Here is a 12,606-nt window from a genome sequence, read left to right on the forward strand (position 1 = left end):
ATGCTGCTAACCTAGTACCTCTGTCTGCATTTGATGACATTCTTAATGTCTGAATTAGAAAATGTCCCATCTAAAGCTGAAAAAAGTGTATATGTTTAATATAACCTTCTCTTTTCAGACAAACATTCCATTCCTGCTCAATGTATTGGAGAATCAGAAATTCCTGAATGGCACAATCGACACAACCTTCATCGACGAGCACCCTCAGCTCTTCCAGTTCGCCCCTTCACAGAACCGAGCCCAGAAGCTCTTGAACTACCTGGGCAATGTTCTTGTCAATGGACCTATGACCCCCCTCGCCACAGGTCTTCAGCCTGCTGATGTCCAGCCTATGGTACCTGAAGTCCCATCTGGTAAGTTACAAGGATATACACAAGTAAATTGTCATAGAATTCTATCTAAATAATTTTAGATTTAGAATTTAAAATGTAAATGAGGGTGGACATTAGTCTGCACTATTTCAGTAGGCCTATTTTTTATGTAAAATGGAAGAGTAGAACATTTGGTGAAATAGTATTTTCTTTGAAATAAATTAGCATAATAGTTTGATTTTTAACCCAGTGTCCCTGGATGGTAGAAATACATTAGATGTTCATTGTAATTTTATTTTGTTAATTATGTTTACACTGAGATGGTTCCAAAACTTGCTTGATCAACAAAGAGTTAATTACTAATCCTACCTATCTTATCACTTTACCATTTTCCTTTTTAAAGAGATTTTATTATCTTTACTGTTTAGTATTTTGTTAACAATATGATTATTAATGATAATTCAATAATTATATTTTTTTTGGTTTTTAGTATTTTAATTACATTATAGTAATTTTTTGGTTATTAGTATTTTGATAACATTATGATAATAATATTGGCAATAATAATAATAACAGTATCTTTACTGATAGCATTGAAAAAATATATATATATTTGCCCACAAAGTCAAGCAATGGGAAAATCCGGCACAGTCACTAGGGCCTACTAACTAACTCCTTAATGGCTGAGCATCTGTAGAACCATCTATGTTTCAACAAAATTTTGCAAAGATCTACAGTGGACAGTACATAAAAACAGGGAGAAAGGGTCAAATCACAGACCCAAGAATAGTAGTGCACTTGTAGGTAGATTTAAGTGATTGTAGTTTCTCATGCTTGATGTTTAGATGTTTGATATTTTCAAATGAATAATGAAATTAGAAGAATTTTAAGGGAAACATCAAAGGATGGCAGATATTTTGAGTAGTTGCCTAAAGAAAACAATTAGTCACTGTTGCCATATTATTCCTTATACAGTTGTCTTCCGAGAGATTATGCTTGAGGGGGAGAAATTGTATTAAATAAGATTTATTTATTGAAGATTTCTACTTCACTGTTTTTGTGTATAGCTTCACTGGCTGTCCTGATTTTTAATTAACAATATGAAAGCTTCATAGAAAACCCATACGAAAAATGAGATGGAGAGAGGATAAAGAAAATGGAGGGAGGACAAGGGAGGATACGTCATTTTTGCGTACTTTTACCTCTTCTTGAAACTCCTACACCTCTGCAATGTTTGGGGCCAAGGAGACATAATGTGGAAGGAAAGCGTAATGTTACAAATCTTAGAGTTCTGGACAACCATTTTTTCAGTTAGTGGAGAGACATACATTGGATTTAAGAAGAAAGGTAAATAAATGAAAAAGGCTTCATGATAAACTGCGTTGTGTATGTTTCTGTGCACTTTGTGATGAGTTGTATCTATGATGCAAGTGTTTTTGTTGATAAGAGAAGAGATAAAGTTTTGTAAGATATCATATCATAAGAAAGTATTAATCACTGACGATTGAAATATATACACACGGTGATATGCAGATTATAAAGTATATATCACTATTTACCCAGTTTTAAATGTTCCAGACTTTTTTATTCATGGAAAAGTTGTACATTAACTTCATTAATATTATTGTCTCAAGTACTTTGTAAGTAAGTGTGTAAATATTGCAAAACATGTAAAGCTTTTTAGATAAATGCGAGCATATTCCTTACAGTTCTGGAAAAGAACGGATGTTGTAGCAATGTTTGGCAATGCTTTTTAAAAACTGCTATGCTTAATATCTCCGAATTCACTATTAGTTTTCCAATAAATGATTGGCGTGTAAAAAAAGTTTTGACACCAGCATTTATTGCGATTTGACTATCAGTAAAGAGATATTTATAAAGGCCAGATGATCTCTACCTTCAGATTTCACAGTTGGTTTCAGTGGCAACACGTGTTTACAGAAGTGTATTACTTTAATGTGTTGGCGACTGTTAGATAAAGGAATTATGGTGTTTTTAAGGAAAGCCACAATGAAAAGCTGTTGCTGTGTGGCATATCAAAATTCAGTACAGAGCTCTTAACAGAAAGGTTCCTTTCTCTTAGAAATGCCATTAATTATTATTATTATTATTTTTTTTTATTTTTTTTTATTTTTATTTATTTTTTTTTGAGATGATAACTAAACAAAATGGACACAAGAAATTTTCATTCTCAAAAATGTATAAGAATGCATAAGTAGAATGACATGCTTCCTGTTTAGGGCATTTGAACCTTGAATTTTGCTGTAGTAATTTTTCGAAAAGGGAGCAAAAATGTATTCTACTGCATTTTAAAAACATGTTTAGTTTTCCTTTGTTTTATAGATATAGGTATATAGGTGATTTTACAGTAATAACTAATTATCCTGCATGGTTTCTGGCAGCCTCACAATTTTATGCTCTTAAGTTTTTCTAAATTTCTTATTGGTCTAGTTTGATTTAAATCCTTATATCACAGGTAAGTATAACAAAGCAGTGAAAGGGACAGTAATGCAGGATTCTTGCATGTAGCATATGCAGCTTTATTCTGTATAATGATTTGGTTTTGCTTTTGTTATTACTTTCTCTTAAAGTAGAAAATTTGCATGCCAGGTAACATTACCTTTTCAGGTGTTTGCAGTACCTTTTTTGTGAAATACAAGGAATCATAAAGGCAATGACATATATTTTGCATATGCTCACAAACACACACACAGGTAATGATGTTTATTCCTTTATGGCTTTTACTCCGTTTTCAGGTTGAATTTGCAATGAAGCTCTAATAAAAAAAAGTTGTGAGAAGTTAGGCTAGTTACCTTCTCAGAACAAGCATTGAATCATCTCATTATGTGAATTCTTAAAACCCCAAACAAACATGTTATAACCTTTACTGTCAGTTGATGTACAAGTATACTGTGTAGCAGAGGTTTTACCACAGTGGCAATGTTATTTTTACCAGCACTGTTAGCAGTACCACCAGCAAGTTTTAAGCCATATCCAAAATGATGATAGCTGGGAGACTGTTTTCCAGTGTCACTGTGCAAATGGTTCTTCACACCTCTCCTGTATGATTAGAAAATGCTGTAGTTTTTAAAAGTTTGTACCAAACAACCACATTTATAGGAATAAAATTTTTAAGAGGAAGGTCAGACTGGTCGTAGAAGAGATTTTATGATGGGGCAGGCATGATTCTGTCAAAGTTAAATACTTTGATCTTATTGAAGAACAAAATGGCAAGTAGGAAGGTGTAACCATGCATTTAGAAATGCAAAGAGAATGATGGGTAATAGGAAAGCAGATATAGTACAGTATATCATGGGGTACACAAACCAAAAATATTCATCAATGATTAGTCAAAAATGAAAAAGTGAGAAAATGCAGTTTCTGTTAAGAGAATATGGGTTGCTAGGGGGTTTAAGAACAAAGATTTTGAAAAGAGAGGAACTTCTTGATTCTCTGATGAAATGACAAGAGATTTTAAATGTTCCTCGTTTACCTCTCTCTTAGCAAGCAGTGATGCAGGTGGAGCTTGGAAATCTGGTATGTTCATTGACTATGTGAGCGGATTACCACTTTTTTGACACTTTGGTTTTAAGAGTATTTTCATTCACTTGAAGGTGTTCCACCTAGTGCATGTACTCAGGTGCCTGATATGATTGTCATTTATATATTTTTTTGTCTTCTTTTCATATTATTTTTCCTTGTTCTTCATCATTATCATCATCATTCCTTTGTTATAATTATCAGTTTTTTGTTTCCTCCTTTCTATATCACAATATTTTTCTGCATCTTGGAAGATTTCAAATGATGATAAAAAACTTAATGCAACGCAGGCTTTAGAGCAGGTGCAAATAACAGACTCAAGGCTTTTAGTACAACTTCTTTATGAAAGGCTTCAAACATGAAAAGAACAGTTAGATGTACAGTGCAATATTTATATTAGAATGGGACTGATGTATATATTTTATATTACTCTGTACATTAACTCTCTTTAAGCTTGCTATTCATTACTTTTAATATGTCTGCTGAAGTCACAAATACTTGCAGAGCTGACTGCTTATTTAACCATCAAAAGGCAGGATAGCTTATGTCATTAGTTCTTTACAATTTTTTGAGAATTAGTTTTTATGCTGAGTATACACAGACACAAATTAGAATCACTGACAACCACCAATAAATTATATTTCTTCTTAGTGTTTTCTTTAGAGAAGTTCATCTGGAATGGAGTACAAGAATATTTAGAAAGTTGAGATAAAGAAGTAAGAAAGTGTGCTCATTGATTATGTTGATAATGTATCTCATTCTTTTTATTCTTTTCATTTTTTTCTTTCACCTGTGCAAAAGTTAGATTTAGTGTTATGAAAGGCTTTGCAGTTTATTTGCTTGAGCCATGAATTATCCTGCCTTCACTGGAGAAGATACATTGTATAGTCACATTGTATAATTGTATGATATGTGTCTATATTTATGTGCAAAGTCTCATGCTTATTTGTGTGTTGGGAGTGATCAATTCACCACAATAACTGATATAGTGATATTCCTTGACTGGGTACAATCAATAAAAAAGCTATTTTAATTGAAACTCTTTTCACCATTTTTTTCATACAAATTTACCCTCTGTACATACATATCAGTATTGTTTCTTTAGAAATTAGATGAAAGGAAAAAAAAAAAATCCTCTACAGCTTTTTCACACTTGTTCACAATTTGACAGCGGTCGAACCCCCAAGAGGCTTCCGTGATATCCTCCTGGCAGAGGGACCTGAAGGTTTTGCAAAGGCTGTGAGGAACCACAAGGGACTGCTCTTGATGGACACCACGTTCAGGGATGCACATCAGTCTCTCCTTGCCACCAGAGTCAGAACACATGACCTACTGAAGGTAATTTGGGCTGATTCATTTAATGATAAATAGGGAGGTGTTTATTCAAAGACAGTTTGGTTTCTGTTATTCTAGGAAATGTAGGAGAAGGTATGAATAAGGATGAATAACTTCTCAGTGCAGTGAAGTTATTCCTTCTAATTTATAATTTTTTTCATGTTTGGGTTGTATTCTCAAGGGTGAACTTTGATTGAATATCTTTATACATTTCACAACTGCTCTGAATAACCTGCGAATTAGGGGTAAACTTGTTTTAATGCTAGAAATATTATGGAACTGCTTTGTTTGTTTATATCAAGACAAGGTTGTTAAAACGTCCGTCACTATAATATCTTATTTTGTGGATGATGATAAGGTAAAAGCCAAAAATGTATTGCCCCTTTCGTGCCGTATGTGATAGCCATACTTCTTAACTTTTTCACTACCATGCCTCCTCTAGGAATTTGTACGTCTCTGCCACAACTCCCTTGCATCAATCCCAGATTTTAAAGAAAATTAAGAATGTTTTTAGTCATCTTATTGAATGAATTAGTCTCATTATTATCAATTTTCTCATTATTCTCCTAGGGAGGTATGCCCCCAGGTTAGGAATCGCTTGATTAGATTGTTTGATATGATTGCAAAGTTGTTTTAACAAAATTATATATAAAAATGGCAATATAGAAAAAATGGAAAAAATTAGTGTCAAGTAAGTATTATTGAAGTGTTTGATACACAGAAATTTAATGATAAGACTTCCATTTCCTCTTTTTCAGATCTCACCCTTTGTAGCACACAACTTCAACAATCTCTACTCACTTGAGAACTGGGGTGGTGCCACCTTTGACGTGGCACTCAGGTTCCTCCATGAGTGCCCCTGGGAGCGATTGGAGAGGATGAGGGCGCTTATGCCCAACATACCCTTCCAGATGCTCTTGAGAGGAGCCAATGGTGTGGGCTATACCAGCTATCCTGACAATGCTGTGTACAAGTAAGGGATATACTAATATATGTGTGGGTTTGGTTATGCTCTTTGTTTCTATGGTTATTATTGTTATCTTTGATTATTTTGTTGTTTTACTATTGTATGTATTACTTGCTCTGAATATATCTTTTTCTTTATGGTGCCAACAGATTAGTTTTTTTGTTTTGTTTTTGACATGCTAAAGGTAACATGAGTTTCTTCATATTTCAACTTTCAGATTCTGTGACTTGTCTGTGAAAGCAGGAATGGACATCTTCAGGGTGTTTGACTCACTCAATTATCTCCCCAACCTTTTGCTAGGAGTTGATGCAGTAGGCAAAGCAGGTAAATTTTTTTAAAGCAAAGTCAGCTTCAGGGATGTTTAGTGCACATGTATAAACAATGGTAAAAGAAAGTGACTGGAAAGAAGTGATAGTTTATGTTCATGCAGAAATTACCAGAATTAGAATGGTTATTGTGTTTTCCAGTATTTTGAAATCAGAGGGAAAGTGGTTAAACTAACTTTTGCCATGGTGCACATGGATCTCCCCCTCTTGATGTGCTATAATGCATTTTTTTCCCAGTTCAATAGTATTGCATATTTCTCTGGTGAATGCAGATCATTTACCAGTTAAAAGCATCAGATATTACCAGCATGGCATTTTAAAGCCCATATATAAACCACTGCAGCTCAGTCAGTGAAGTAGAGAATGAGATGATTTTTATAAACTGGGAGTCTATGGCACCCATTTTCTGTGGCTTGAAGGGTTTAACATTCATATCAAAGAATATTATTTAGTTATACTTATGTAGATATGCAGCTCTTGTGCAACATTTTTTGTGTTAAAGAATTTACTACCAATTTGACTTTTCTCTTCTCTCTGCAAAATGAAAAGGTATTACATACTTCCTACAGGGTGCTCATATGTAAATCAATCTCTTTTACAGGTGGTGTTGTTGAAGCAGCAATATCATATTCTGGCGATATATCAGATCCATCTAAGACAAAGTATACACTTGACTATTACCTAAATCTAGCAGATGAATTGGTGAGGGCTGGAACTCATGTCCTCTGCATCAAGGTGAGATAATTGCCGGTGATGTGTGCTATATGTAAATAGTAAGTTTTTTAAAAGTCCATATATATAGATAAGTTGTATGAAAGTCCATATCTTGAAGTAAGTTGTTTAAAATTCCATATGAGTGTAAATATCAGTATAATTATTTCATTAATTGATTTTTGTTGCTGCAATGTTGCTGCACTGGGGTGTAGTATCAAGGTTGCCCACACAAGTTAAAAATTTGAAGTGTGGAGAGATGTTTCTCATTGTCTTTGATTCAGATTTTAAAAAAGAAAGTGTGGAAAAACAATGAATTAGATGACTTTGGAAGGCAATCACTCATAAACTAGCATTATGGCATGCAAAACAGACGGTAGTGTCTGTTTTTGTGGCATGGATGGGTACATTCAAACCCAAGGAAACCTACAGGAACAGATGTCATGTTAGGCGTTACTCAATGCTGAAGGGAAGAGAAGATATTTTGCATAAGCTTAGGAAGGGAATGGAAATAATGGAATGAATGAAAAATAGTTTACAAGTATCTATATGATTTTTTTCCATATTGAAATCTTATTCAGTCATTATATCATATATATTTCATAAATTAGAAATATATAGGAAATCTATGGTGTCCAAGTCACATGTATGCTGAATCTAACATTTTGAAAGACTAGGTATACCAAAATATGCTTTTTAATGTAATGATTTTTGTCCATAATAGGATATGGCTGGGCTACTGAAACCAAGAGCAGCCAAGATGCTTATATCAGCCCTTCGAGATCGTCACCCAGATGTACCTATTCATGTGCACACTCATGACACATCAGGGGCTGGTGAGGAATAGTTTCAGACAACCAGTCATTTTGAAAAATTCTTTGCATGTAATAAACTTCATTAGATGGAAGTCCTGGATCTTTTGATACAAAGTAGATAGTGTATCATTTTCAAACTTTATCATTTATTACTCTTGTAAGTATGTTATTCACTTTTATATAAGAAAGTCAAATGTTTTAGTGTAGGGGAATAAACAGAAAAATAAAACAAAACCACAATAAAGAATATTGGTACAGCATTTACTTGATTTATGTACAAAGTTGATCAGGTTATGGGATTTTTTTTTTTTTTTTCCTAATTTCATATTTTATATCAAACCACAAGATAAATAATTTCTCATAATAAACATCAAACAAATCTCATCCAAAGGCGTGGCCTCAATGCTCCAGTGTGCTTATGCGGGAGCTGATGCTGTTGATGTGGCAGTCGATTCCATGTCTGGAATGACCTCACAGCCTTCCATGGGTGCAGTGGTTGCCAGTCTGATGGGAGATGAGTTGGACACAGGCATGAATCTCGGAGATATCAGCCAGTACTCTGCTTACTGGGAACAAGCAAGGACACTCTATGCTCCATTCGAGTGTGCTGTGACCATGAAGTCCGGCAATGCTGATGTGTACTTGAATGAGATCCCTGGTGGACAGTACACAAACCTTCAGTTCCAGGTAAATTTTTGTTAATTTGTTAGCCTTGGTCTGTGTGGACAGTAGACCCAGGTATTCTATGCTGTTCAATGTTTTTGTTGGGTGTGCAAAAAATAAAGAAGCTAAAGAGGTAATTTGCTATTTCTTCAGTACAAGCAGGATGCATGTATAATTTTATGACTGATTTTATTTTTAGGAGCTTTAGACATTTGTCATGAGAAGTTTACATAGAGGTATTATGTATTCAATAAAGTTTGAAGTATGGAAGCTTGCATTTTCCAAAAATTATGTTAGTTGACTAATTTATCTTATATGATTTAATTCCTCAGGCTTACTCACTTGGACTGGGAGACCAGTTTGAGGCTGTGAAGAAGGCTTATCGTGAGGCAAATCTTCTCATGGGAGATTTGATTAAGGTGCAATGAACAAAATTAATCTCTGTTCTGCAGAGAGATCTTAAGTGATTCTGTCTTGAGACGAAGTTGATTTATGTGAAATATTGATTCACGTCTTTTATGATAATTTGATAATTGAGATGTATAGCATTTGCAGGATTTTGGTTAATATGCATATTAGGGTATTGACATTCTCATTATCCTGATATGATAGCTATTATTGTTAATAGTATTATGTTATTATTTTTATCATTATTATTACTGATATTATTATTATTTATTTCAGGTGACACCATCGTCAAAGGTAGTTGGTGATTTAGCTCAGTTCATGGTTCAAAACAAGCTGTCTGCTGCTGATGTGGAGGCAAATGCTGAGAACCTGAGTTTCCCCAAGTCTGTGATAGAGTTCTTCCAAGGCTATTTGGGTGAACCTTATGGAGGCTTCCCTGAGCCTCTCCGCAGCAAGGTAAACTGCTTAATATTTGCTTCTTAAGTAACATGTATGATAGTATTGCAGTTTAGAGATTTATATCTTTAGCAGATTTGTTTCTTTCTTTTTTTCTTAATTTATCTTAGATTTAGATATGAATAGTCTTTGTGTTAGCATCTGTCTAAAGTAAGTGTAATCAAAAACAAACTTTTTGAGGTAGCCTTGTTGAAACAAATGTTGAGAACAAATTTTAGTCATAGGTATTTACTCTTCTCCCTTCCTCCTCAGATCCTCAAAGGATTGCCAACAGTGGATGGAAGACCAGGAGAGTCAATGGCACCGATGAATTTCCAAGACATGAAAACCAAACTTGTGGAAGAACATGGTCCTCGCATCTCAGATTATGATGTCCTCAGCTCTGCCATGTATCCACAGGTATGTTTTGGCGGTAGATTTTGATTTGCTGTGCTCAGTATTTTTTTATTGTTTGCGTAGTGCGTGTTTTCATTCTCAGTAGTTTTGGAGGTAAAGGACATATCAATATAGTTCTGTAACATTTCATCAGTTTGTTAAAGAGGAAAATTTTCTTAACAGGGGATATGAAAACATTGATAATTTTATCCTGAAGCACTGATGACTATCTGTGCTGGCAGGTTACAGTGGTATAGCTATAGGATTACATATCTTGCATCATGCAGTAAGGATTATGAGATATCTACACACTGATGATTGTGTGCATTCAGCCACTCAATAAAAAAAAATCAGAAGCTCATTGAGCACATATGTTACCTTATTCTGTAAGCATTTGGTGGCATGATACACAATTTTTTAGTATCAGAGACAAAAACATGCACAAAGACAAACAAGCAACCAACTGTCTAGGGCACACAACTTGCAGCTAGGTGACCATACATAGCCCATATCCTTGCCAACTTGTAGTGAGTCATTTTCTTTCTTTATTCTTGGTACAGGTGACAGATGAATATCTTCGGTTCCGTGAAAAGTATGGCCCAGTGGACAAGTTGGATACTCGTATCTTCTTAACAGGCCCTAAGGTAATAAAATTGCTGTTGAATTCTTATTTGTTGTATACTCATTCCATATCATAAATGTTTTTTTCTTACTTTATATGGTATTTGGTGTTGTTGCTAAAAGGTAAACCTAAAATCAGAGAGTTTTGTTCTGAGTCATAGTGTAACTCATTATTTTGTTTATTTATATGTAACTTGATTTATCAGGAACTTTCATGGCATATATGGCAAATCTCATGGTGAAATACTATATGCAGTCTCGTTACTGATCTGACCTATGTTAAAATATGAAATACATTGGAGAATACTCTTACATGTAAAATTTGCAGTTAGCAGTTACTAAGAACTTATACAGATTTAGAAAAATTATCGTACTACACATCCCTTCTACACAGATATATTCAATAAGTTTTCTAGTATGTACTGTACAAGGAAACTGGCACTAGCAATTTTTTTTTTTTTTTTTTTTTCTTATCAATTGAACAATCTAAACATCAATACCTTATAAATGTATTAATGTCTGTATGGAGTTCACTTTATTCAGTATTTGCTGAGGAGTATTGAAAATAATTCATATCTGATAACATCAGTCTTACAGTAATGCTTCACTCTGTCGTAATTGCTCTGCACAACATCCAATATTTACCTATATATATGGAGCATTTTGAGTAGCTTCATGATAGCAATTAGTTTTTTTTTATGATTGCTGTCAGTGGGATTTTGACTGCCAGGAGTTTAATATTATTTTAAACACCACATAGCAGTATTAGGGCTCAAACGCTTCACATAAGACCTCTGTCCCTAGTGTTTGACATGATCGAGGGTTTATAGGTGCGCATTGACAGTATTAAATTTTTTAAAGTATACCTTCTCTTCAGGTGCTATTGCCTAAAGGTTTTACCATACAAATGATGTTACTACAATTGTAGAAAAACAAGCTCCATCTAATGAGCCGATAGTCGTGTTTGATGCCAACCACTACTTTGTCCACAATAGCCATGGCATGTGCGTTTATGCCACCTGGCAGGAAATAGTTTAAGCTGCCATCTGCTAAATCAGAGAGATGATGGATTTTAACTCTTTATTAAATAAATATTTCTCTCATAGGTTGGAGAGGAGTTTGAAGTGGAAATTGAAAAGGGTAAGACTTTGCATATCAAGACCCTGGCCATGGCAGAAGACCTTACTCCTAATGGAGAACGTGAGGTCTTCTTTGAGTTGAATGGACAGCTGAGATCTGTCATGGTCCGTGACCAGACTGCTGTCAAGGTGAGGATAGTGACATTTTGATTATTTTGAAAGTGATTCACAAAAATGAATGACATTGGGTCCTTTCATTATGGACTTATTGATACTTACAGTTTGGTAGTAGTTTTCAAAATTAATGTTTGTATTCTATCCAACAGGAGCTGCACATTCATCCCAAAGTAAATGCAAGCATAAAGGGCCAAGTGGGAGCTCCTATGCCTGGTACTGTTATTGACATTAAAGTGAAGGAAGGAGATGAAGTGAAGAAGGGAGCCTCCATGGTAGTACTATCTGCGATGAAGATGGAGATGGTCGTCCAGAGTCCATGTGATGGTGTCGTTGAGTCAATAGCCGTCACCAAAGACATGAAACTCGAGGGCGATGATCTAGTGCTGACAGTAACTCCCAAATGAAGAGCTGTGTAAAATCATGAACTCTTTTCACCAATGTGTCTGGGTCAATGGTAACTCTGTTCTAGGATTTGATTTGATTTATTTATTTTGTTTTTTTCTTTTATTTAATTAAAGATTCTGAATGTATAAGTATCATATGGCAATAGAATGACTTTTTGTCATGTTTCCTGCATTCATATGTGGTTCTTTCTGACAAGCAAAGCAGGCCATGATCGGGAAAATTTCCATATGGTAGAAGTTGTGCATGAAACCAACCATGTATCCAGTTTTTGAAAGGTTGAAAGGGAAGGCATGTAGAAAGGTCCATGGAAAATTGTCTCTAACTTAAAATGTATTTCGTAAGGAAAACAAGGAAGAGGGTTTGAGATTTCTGTACAAAGTTCAGATTCAATATTTTACAAAAGAGAAGAAAAAAGTT

General features: G+C 34.5%; 1 protein-coding gene across 9 annotated transcripts in view; it reads left to right on the plus strand.

Annotated features, from left to right (window-relative positions):
• The window catches only part of PCB (Pyruvate carboxylase), a 70,169-nt gene that overhangs the window by 54,759 nt on the left and 2,804 nt on the right, over positions 1–12,606 (plus strand). For 5 of the 9 annotated variants that reach the window (XM_070129599.1, XM_070129601.1, XM_070129597.1 and 2 more), the window contains exons 10-24: positions 119–353; positions 1,623–1,658; positions 3,816–3,848; positions 5,023–5,189; positions 5,945–6,159; positions 6,371–6,477; positions 7,081–7,214; positions 7,915–8,026; positions 8,397–8,692; positions 9,001–9,087; positions 9,353–9,532; positions 9,785–9,931; positions 10,468–10,551; positions 11,635–11,796; positions 11,934–12,606. The exon at positions 11,934–12,606 is cut by the window's right edge and continues 2,804 nt beyond it. In XM_070129599.1, coding sequence (XP_069985700.1) covers positions 119–353; positions 1,623–1,658; positions 3,816–3,848; positions 5,023–5,189; positions 5,945–6,159; positions 6,371–6,477; positions 7,081–7,214; positions 7,915–8,026; positions 8,397–8,692; positions 9,001–9,087; positions 9,353–9,532; positions 9,785–9,931; positions 10,468–10,551; positions 11,635–11,796; positions 11,934–12,188 — 2,250 coding nt within the window. In that variant the 3' untranslated portion in view covers positions 12,189–12,606. The remainder of the gene's footprint in view (positions 1–118; positions 354–1,622; positions 1,659–3,815; positions 3,849–5,022; positions 5,190–5,944; positions 6,160–6,370; positions 6,478–7,080; positions 7,215–7,914; positions 8,027–8,396; positions 8,693–9,000; positions 9,088–9,352; positions 9,533–9,784; positions 9,932–10,467; positions 10,552–11,634; positions 11,797–11,933) is intronic. The other 4 variants (XM_070129604.1, XM_070129605.1, XM_070129602.1 and 1 more) reach the window with 3 other exon arrangements.

This window comes from Penaeus vannamei, chromosome 14 (genome assembly GCF_042767895.1).
Source record: "Penaeus vannamei isolate JL-2024 chromosome 14, ASM4276789v1, whole genome shotgun sequence".
Taxonomy (NCBI): domain Eukaryota; kingdom Metazoa; phylum Arthropoda; class Malacostraca; order Decapoda; family Penaeidae; genus Penaeus; species Penaeus vannamei.